The sequence below is a fragment of the Glycine max genome, chromosome 18, assembly GCF_000004515.6.
Source record: "Glycine max cultivar Williams 82 chromosome 18, Glycine_max_v4.0, whole genome shotgun sequence".
Lineage (NCBI taxonomy): Eukaryota > Viridiplantae > Streptophyta > Magnoliopsida > Fabales > Fabaceae > Glycine > Glycine max.
The window spans coordinates 30,782,638-30,792,758 of NC_038254.2; the positions used below are offsets into that span (position 1 = coordinate 30,782,638).

The 10,121-nt window shown below is 43.9% G+C and overlaps 1 protein-coding gene across 1 annotated transcript; it reads right to left on the reverse strand.

Annotated features, from left to right (window-relative positions):
• Positions 1 to 3,060: 3,060 nt before the first annotated feature.
• On the reverse strand, positions 3,061 to 4,647 carry LOC102659953 (uncharacterized). Its single transcript, XM_006603304.1, has one exon. It carries the CDS (start codon positions 4,645 to 4,647, stop codon positions 3,061 to 3,063), a length of 1,587 nt encoding a protein of 528 aa, XP_006603367.1.
• Between the last annotated feature and the right edge of the window lie 5,474 nt (positions 4,648 to 10,121).

The window sequence follows — 10,121 nt, forward strand, 5'->3', positions numbered from 1 at the left end:
GCCCTTTTGTCATCCAGAGGCGGCGGGCCCGATGACATGCGGAGACAAATTATGGTCATTCCGCACACCTTTTTGCCATTCAGACACAGTTGTGTCCGATGGCACGCAAAGACAAATTATGGTCATTCTGCGCTCTTCGTCAATCGCGGCCGACAAGCCCGTTGACACGCGGAGATTTACGTCATCTTCCGCCCTCACAAGATCTGTCATACTGACATTTGAGTCACGCTGACGGGCGGAAATACCCGAGTGGTTATCCGTATAAACATTCTTTTGCTATCTGTAAGACAGAACGCTTGATAGCATGCAGAGACTGACATCGTCTTCTGCACCTTTTGTTCCCCCGGGGACATCAAGTCATTTACATGCGGAGGTATTTTATGGTCACCTGCGACTCTCGTCAACCGAGAGGAACGAAATTAGTGTCTTATCTTTACTTCCCTTTTATCTCCAATAAAAGACAAATAAAGAGGGGCAACTGTCATACCCTAATTTCGTCCGGGGACCTTTGCTTGATGGCATGCAACTTTTGTTTGGTCCTTGTGAGGTGCTTCGCACCCATCATTAGGCAATTTGTGAAATTCCGGGACATGCCGGAAAACAAAAGAAAATATTGATGCACAATCCGTAAGGTTCTGTGACTCACCTGAAATCAAATGGAAGCATCGTTCCACAATTAGTGAGGTTCCGTAACATTCCGTAAGTCAAAAAAGGGGATGATTATGTAATCCGCAAGGTTCCGTAACATTACGGAAAGAAAACAAGTATCGTTACGAAATTCGTAAGTTTCCGTAACTTTACAAAAAAGGATCACCAAAAAAAAGGCAGGGGGGTGTACTTAGTAAAAATGGGGGTGCAAATAGCAACCAGGCCCACTTGGGCCCTCCAGAAGATTCCTCCAGAAGGCTGTTGCTTCTGGAGGAAGCAACCCTGCTCGCCTGGGCGAGCTGGGTGGCAAGCTTCTCCCCCAATTTTCTATAAATAGGGGGAGAAGTGAAGTAGAAAAGGGTTCAACCCCTTAGGCACTTCTCTCTCTTTCGAATTTGCTTAGAAAAATTGTTTCTGGGAAGAAAATCCAAGCCGAGGCGCTTCCGTAACGTTTCCGTGAGTGATTTCGCGAAGGTTTTCGACCGTTCTTCGACGTTCTTCATTCGTTCTTCATCGTTCTTTAGTCTTCAACGGGTAAGTACCTCAAACCAAGCTTTTCAATTCATTCTATGTACCCGTGGTGGTCCACATTTGGTTTCATGTATTTTTATCTTCGTTTCATTTACTTTTTATGCCCCCTTTTGACGTGCTTAAGCCGTTTTATTTAAGTCATTTCTCGCTTAACCTAAAAATAAAATAAATTTCCACCGATCGTTTGAATTGTATTATCCGTTAATTTCGGTTAAAATGAATTCCGACCGTTCGGTCGTGCCGCAACCACGTTGGAAATCAAAAAAGAGGTAAAAAAATAATATAATAATAAAAAATAACCTTTTAGTAAAATAAAGCGAAAAATCAATCGGACGTTTTCTCTTTGGGATTTCTCATTCTTAATTGAATTGACTAATAACTAAAATAGGATTTTGAAAGTTAATCATTTCTGTTTCTTACTAAGTAAAATGGATCGTTTTCAAGGTCCAACGCCTTAAAATGATCACCTTTTAAGTAAAAAAGAATCACTTGATTCACGCATAAGAAAGAACTACGTAGGTCTGATTTCCTCATCGCAATTGAGGAATACGTAGGAGCAAAGGGAAACACCCTTGTCGACCACAAAAAGAGAAAAAATATAAAAAGGGTATAAAGGATATAAAGACATAAAAAGAGAGCGTAAAAATCAAAGTCATGTTTGCACATTCGATTAAAGGCTGCCGTCCCTTGGGACGGACGTGTGGGGTGCTAATACCTTCCCCGTGCGTAAATACAACTCCCGAGCCTTTCACTTAAAAGTTCGTAGATCGCATCTTTTCCGGTTTTTCCGACGTTTTCCTCAAATAAACGTTGGTGGCGACTCCGCGCGTATTCCTTTCGTGGAACACGCATCCCGCGAGTCACGCGTCGCCCTTCCGCCGAAGGGTAGGTTGCGACACCGCGGTTTCCTCTGGTGCTTACCAGGCTGGTCCTGCCGCCGTTGTTCTTGCCCAAACCCATTTCAGGCTTGTAGTCGTGCCCTAGCATCACCCGGGCCACCATTATTGCCGCATCAGACAGGCGGGGCTTCCTAGAGAGGGAATCTATGGAGGCGATGCTTACTACCTCAAAAGATTATAAAGCCATTTCCAATGACTCCTCCGTGGCTTCCACGTATGGCATAGAGGAAGGACAACTTACCAAGACATCTTCCTCACCTGATACTATGATCAAATGTCCTTCCACTATAAACTTCAACTTTTGTTGGAGTGTGGAGGGGACGACTCCCACTGAGTGGATCCATGGACGTCCCAAAAGACAGTTGTAGGCCAGGTTGATATCCATCACTTAGAATGTAACCTGGCAGGTATGAGGCCCTATCTGTACTGGGAGGTCGATCTCTCCCCTTACCTCTTGGCGACGGCCGTCGCAAGCACGGACCACCATGGAACTTGGCCTTAGATGGGAAGCGTTAAATGGAAATTTCTCCAACGTGCTTTTGGGCATCACGTTCAGGCTTGAGCCATTGTCGATGAGTACTTTGGCCATAACGTGTTCCATGCATTTGACTGACACATGTAAAGCCCTGTTATGTCCTCTCTCCTCGGCGGGGATTTCCTTTTCACCGAAGGTGAGGTAGTTGTTGGCTGTGATGTTATTGACGATTCCCCTAAAGCCTTCTATGGAGATGTCTTGGGCTACGTGAGCTTCATTCAAGACCTTTACCAGCAAATATCGATGAGGCTAAGAGCTCATGAGTAGCACCAGAAGGGAGACTCTAGCTGGGGTCTTGTTGAGTTGTTCAATGACTTTGAACTTGCTTTTTTGGATAATGCGGAGGAACTAGGAAAGATCCTTCATCGGAACATCCTCGCCCGGTGTGGGGATCACTTTGACATTTTGTCCTTCGGTCATCCTTGCTTTTCCTTTAGTGTTTGCGGGCTATATCGGCAGGCTAGAGGGTGCGAACACGCGACCGCTGTGGGTTATGCCGCTCAGCCCGGTGATATTGGTCACTTTGGCCGATAGTGAGCTGATATCGGTAGCTTCTTCCTTCCTATCGCCCGGAGGGACATACCTCCACGGAACTGCGCGACTGTTCTCGTAAGGAAACAAAATAGATCTACCGCCCGACACTGCCGAGGGGTGTTGAGGTCTTCGGGGATCTGTGTCCTTGGTGAAGTGTATTACCAAGGGTTTAGGCTTTTTAGGTCCTTCTTCATCTGCCGACTGCATGTATACATGTTGTTCCTCCTCCCTCTCACTACCGACCTCAAGCCGGCCTTGGTCTATCATCTGTTGTAATAGATCTCTTACTGCCAAACATGTTTCCATGTCATGGAGTACACCCGGATGCATTAAGCAACAATCTTCTCTACGCCCGCCGTAGGGAATCATGCTCGCCTTTTGTAAGGCTTTGTAGATAAACCTTCTGGGGGTCGTTACGTCCTTCAAAAGCTTGGGCCCGTGTGACCTACTTACCTCGATGGCATTAACCGGCCCCCCTCCATGATTGGCAAGCGGGTTTGTTTTTATGTTGGGCCTGTCCTCTTGAAAAGTCAACCACCCAGCCTCTATCAAGCTTTGGACCTTGCTTTTCAAGGCCAAACACTGTTCGATCGAGTGGCCTGGGGTCCCCCCATGGTATGCGCAAGTCGTGCTAGGGTTATACCATTTTGGGAATGGAGACTGGAAGATCTTTCCCGGGACCACCATGACCAATTGGTTGGCGATGAGAGATGACAAGAGTTCCCCATATGTCATTGGGATCGGGGTGAAAATCTGTGCCTGCCTTGGCAAAAAGTTCCACGCTGTGTTTGCGCCAAAGTGAGCGTTGTTGGTTGGCTGAGGCCGAGTTGGAGCTGGAGCCTGAAGAACTCCCCCCTGTGGGGGTGTGGGCGCCCTTGGTTGGGTGAGTGCTGTATCGGAAGAGGCCTCGGCGCGAGCCGCAAAACTCGGGTGATGTTGTGCATATTGGTGGGTACCATGGAGGGTTTGCGGTGGCTTGGGCCACGCAGGTGTTGAAGTGATGGTATAGGCATCTCCCTCTTTCTTCTTTGCCCTAGCTATTTCGGTCCTCTTACTGCTGCCACCTATCGGGGAGACATAATCAAACTTTCCCCTCTTCAAACCCACCTCGATCCTTTCTCTGGCGAAGACCAAGCCCGCAAAGCTGGAAGGCATGTAGCCCACTAATTTCTCATAGTAAAATACAGGCAAGATATCCACCATCATAGTAACCATTTCCCTCTCGACCATGGGAGGGGCTACTTGCGCTGCCAGGTTCCTCCAAATCTGAGCATATTCTTTAAAGGACTCGCTTTCCTGTTTAATCCTATTTTGCACCTGAGTCCGGTCGGGAGCCATGTCAGAGTTGTACTGATACTGCCTAAGGAAGGCGGTAATCAGATCCTTCCAGGTGCGGATGTGGGAAGCTTCTAGATTAGTGTACCAGATGACCGCTGCCCCAGCCAAGCTATCTTGAAAGAAATGCATCAATAACTTCTCGTCCCTGGAATACGCACCCATCTTGCGACAGTACATTTTTAGGTGATTCTTAGGACAAGTCGTCCCATTGTACCTACCAAAGTCAGGTACCTTGAACTTTGGAGGGATGACGACGACCGGAACCAAGCATAGGCCAGTCATGTCTGCGAACGGATAATCGTCGAACCCTTCAACAACCCTAAATCTTTCTTTGATGAGATCGAGTTTCCCCTTTCCCTCTGCTGCCCGGGGTGGCCCTCCCGCGGACAGAAACATTGGCTGCGTTGGGTGGTTTTGAGGTTGTCCCGTGATGTTGGGTTAGGTAGTGCGTTGGGCGTCGACCCCTCGGCGGGAAACGGGGAGTAGGAGTCGACGTCTCCCTGAGCATGTTCTCGATGATCCTCTTGGACCTCGTCAGGATGGCGAGGAGGCTCCCCTTCGAGGGTGAGGGGAGGAACGGACCCGCATCGTCATGTATGACTGGTGGTGTGTAATTAGGTGGTAAACCGTAGGGGTAAGTTCCTCGGTTGTACCCCGGATGGGGGTTGCTGATGTGCCCCAGTGTGCTTCTCTCTCGTCCCACAATGTTTGGAATAGGGTGGTGCACGACAGTTGGGAGAGTCGGGTCTGCTTCGGCAACCAAACTAACAGCGACGGCGGTGGCCACATTACTCTCCATTAATTGTTTCATTCCCAACATGGCATCCATCATGGAAGCCATTTGTTCTATCAAAGCCGACATGTCGGCTTTCATCTGTTCCTGTACTTCCTCTAGGTCATCCATCATCCTAGATTTGGATATGGTGCAATAGGTGTCGCAACATGCCCTTTTGCGGGTGTGCGAGGCGAGGCTCATGGGTGCGCTTTCCAAAGGAGGAAAGCTGCGCGGAGTCGCCACCAACGTTTATTTGTGGAAAATGTCGGAAAAATTGAAGGAAACCGGTCAAAATGAAAATTCTAAGTTCGGGAGTTGTATTTACGTTTGAGGAAGGTATTAGCACCTCTCACGTTTGTCTCAAAGGACAACAACCTATTTTTAGAATTGTGGAAATTGTGTTACCTTAACTTTTTATTTCTTTTTATTTGTTGAGGTCGACAAAAGCGGGGCTTTTGCTCCTACGTACCCTCCATTGAAGAGGAAATCAGACCTACGTAGTTCTTTCTTTAAGAGTGAATCAAGCGATTCTTGTTACTTGAAAGGTGATCATTCTAAGGCGTTGGACCTTAAAAATGATCCATTTACTTGATAAGGAAAACTGAGATGATAAACTTTCAAACCCTTTTTAGTGACTTTTTTTGTGGACGAGCTTGACTAGGCGAGTTGATTTTAGCCTTAGTTTCACTTTAATTATTAGTCAATTCGATTAAGAATGAGAAATCCCAAAAAGAAAACATCCGATTGATTTTTTCACTTCATTTTACTAAATGGTATTTTTTTATTATTATATTATTATTTTACCTCTTTTTTGATTTCCAACGTGGTTACGGCACGACCAAATGGTCGGAATTTATTTTAACAGAAATTAACGGATATTACAAATCAAATGATCGGTGGAAATTTATTTTATTTTTTGATTAGGCGAGAGATTACTTAAATAAATGACTGAAGCAAGTCAAAAGGGGGTACGGAAAGTAAACGAAAACGAGAATAAAAGTACATGAAACAAATGGGGACCACCACGGGTACATAGAATGAATTGAAAAGCTCGGTTTGGGGTACTTACCAGGAGAGCTCAGCTGACCCAGGTGAGCAAGGTTGCTTCCTCCAGAAGCAACCGCCTTCTGGAGGAAGAATCTGGAAGGCCCAAGTGGGCCTGATTGCTATTTGTACCTCCCTTTTTACTAAATGCACTCCCTTTACCTTTTTTGGTAATTCTTTTTCCGTAACGTTACGAAACTTTACGAATTTCGTAACGATACTTATTTTCTTTCCGTAAGGTTACGAATCCTTACGAATCATGTATTTACTCTTTTTTAGCTTTCGAAGAAGTTACGGAAACTTACGGATTGCGCAACAACACCTCCTTTTGGTTTCCGCCACATTACGGAATTTCACGGATCATGTAACCCTGCTTCCCTTTGATTTTCGGCGTGTCTCGGGACTTACATATCGTGCAACAAAGGGTGCCAAGTATCTTGAAGCGGCCAATCAAAGGTTGCATATCATCAAGTAATAATCCCCAGACGAAATTAGGGTATGACAGTTGCCCCTCTTTACTTACCTTTTATCGGAGATAAGAGGAAAGCAAAGATAAGACACTGATTTCGTCCTTCTTGCCCTTTCCGTGATTAGCCCATGATGACTCTCGTCTCTACTCCTTTTTTTTTTCTGCACAACACAAAACAAAATACAAACAACAACAAAAACAACAATAATATAATATACACGTTTGGCAAATGAATCAATCGGGAAAATAACAAAGACCACATTTCCCAGTCAAGAGGGTCCGCACTTGACAGTGAAGAACACATTGGAGAATGGAGGATTGCACTAGAGGGTCCACACTAGGCAATCATGAAGCATGGCTCCAAACTCATTGGTGGAGGATGCATGAACGAAAACGCAATTCATGGGGCTCTGAATAAAAGGCGAGGATGAAGGATTGCACTAGAGGGTCCTCACTAGTCAATCATGAAGCATGGCTCCAAAATCTTTGGTGGAGGATGCATGAACGAAAACGCAATTCATGGGGCTCCGAAAAAAAGGCGAGGATGGAGGATTGCACTAGAGGGTCCTCACTAGTCAATCATGAAGCATGGCTCCAAACTCTTTGGTGGAGGATGCATGAACAAAAACGCAATTCATGGGGCTCCGAAAAAAAGGCGAGGATGGAGGATTGCACTAAAGGGTCCTCACTAGTCAATCATGAAGCATGGCTCCAAACTCTTTGGTGGAGGATGCATGAATGAAAACGCAATTCATGGGGCTCCGAAAAAAAGGCGAGGATGGAGGATTGCACTAGAGGGTCCTCACTAGTCAATCATGAAGCATGGCTCCAAACTCTTTGGTGGAGGATGCATGAACGAAAACGCAATTCATGGGGTCCGAAAAAAAGGCGAGACTGAATGGTCCACCGGGTTTTTTCCACCTAAAAAAGGCAAACATGTTTTTTTTGCAAAGAAAAATAAATCATTCGCGAGAGCACCATATCTTAGAGAAATAATATGCTAATGCCAAGGGTAATCTTCCTTGTAACTGAAAATGAAGGGCAGGATGTCAACATTTAGCTTTTAAATGAACATGCATGGGAAACATCGGGCTAAGCTGAAAATGAATCACTCATAGTATATAAAAAACTCACACAGGCAAGTGCTTCACCCTATTCCCAAACCATAACTGCACCATGACTTTATTTTGCACACGATTTCTTATCGAATCAAAGATTAAACGTACGATCACGGACCAATAGGATTTTCTCGAGGGCAATGTTTTTGGAGAGGAAGCTGAGTGTTTCGGTCTTTTCCTTTTATGTGGGGCGAGATATCGCCAGTCGAGAATGACTTTGAATGGAAATTCGAAAGGAAGAGACAAAAATGGGTTTTCCTTTGCTGACAGTCACTTATCTTGCCGAAAATTTATCTGGTCTGAAGATTTTCCATTCCCTTTCTTTCATTGATCGAGAATTACTCTGTTTTCCTCCGATCTTTTCCATTTTCACTTCCTTTCGATCTTCGATCGGGAATCCTCCTTTTTCTTTCTTTTTTATTATTCTTTTCTTTGTTTTCATCTTTTTCTTTTTCTTTCTTTCCATTTCTTCCTTTTCACTTCTCCTTCTCCATTCCTTTCTTTGGGAAATCGGGTTTTAGCATCCTATTCGCTTTCCCTTGGGGAGATTCCGCTGTCCTTTGCTTCGGGGGAAAGGATGAGGATTCTTTTGATAGGCCAAGGTTCAAAAAATTCTAAGGTTGTGTCTCAATGGGGGCTTTTATCGTGGGAGCCTGATCTTGATATCTGGGGTAAAACAAATTTGGGTGTCAAGGTGTCGGTCTCGGGCCGAACTTCCATATTATTCCACAAGGCACGCGTGACAATGATGATTTGAAAACAACGTGCAAAATTAGTCATGGCTACAACCAGGTAGGCACTCAAGCATCCCGTTTATGGCATTGTGATACTACGGTTGGGAATTAACACAAACAGACCCAACGTTTCCAAATTATGTTCTTTCATCAGTTCAATGAATTCATCCATTCTTATCTCGGTCATTCAGGAAAATAAACTCTTAGCGTCAGTCCCTTGTTTCCAGAAGATATGTTTGCTCTCTACGAATGATTTATTCTTCCTAACCATAACATGTCGACCTTCGAGGTCTTTCTTTCTTTTCCTTTTTGTTTCATTTTTATATTCACAAAAATATACACCCATTGCTATTTGTGAGAAAGCTTTTCTTCGTACACTTACATTCCTATACATGACGAACCCTTTTTCGTATACACATCAAAACTCTTTTTCTTTATGTCACACAGTCTATACACAAACCGTATCCATGTTCAAAGATTTTTCGTTTTTCCCAACATACACCTGTGGTTCATACAAAAGTTCCTTTATATACACTCGTTGCTCACACACACAAGAATTTCTTTCCATACATTATTTACACACACAAAATTCTTTTATACACATTTTCCTTTTACATATATAAAAAACTCTTTTCTTTTCTTTGTATACATAGACATGACATTCATTCACAACGCTTTATTTTTGGCGTTATCATGATTTTTTGTTCATTTTATTTTTAGGACGACATTCCTAAATGAAAAACTCTACACGGTTCCGAAATTTCAACAAACACTATTGACAACAACGAAGTAAGCACTAACGCAATAGTCCAAACAAAATATATGCACAAAACAAATGACAATCGCAACAACAAAACAAACATTAGTCCCTCAAGTCATAGAAATAAGATAACATACGAATGATAAATGATGGAACATACGGATTTGGGGATCCCACGGTCATGTGGCTCCGCATGCCACCGGACTCTTGGGACACGGTAACAAAAAGTGGGGTGGTCGACAAAAGCAGGGCTTTTGCTCCTACGTATTCTCAATTTGTGATGAGGAACTCAGACCTACGTAGTTCTTGATAATTGTGAGACTAAAAATAGTCTTAGTGTTTTCTTCACGAAAATGCGAACATGCTTTAGTAAAGAGACAAAACTTCCAACTGATTAGAGCAACATATGCTTCTTTTTTTTTTTGAAAAATGATGTGTCTATCGGGGAAGGAGAGTATGCTGATGAAATTTTCTCATAACCATAAATGAGATTTTGGATGTTAGCATTTCGTTTCTAAACGACCATTTAGAGGAAACACTGGGTCCAACAAAAATAGGAGAAAATCACTCAAAGTGTATCAATCTCACACAGGTAAGTGTTTTATCCTAATTCCGAACCATAGATATGTCATGATTTGATTTTGCAAATCATTTCCTATCAAATCAAAGATTACATGCGTGATCATGGATCAATAGGACTTATTTTGGGAATGGTTTTTAGGTGGGAATTTGGCTT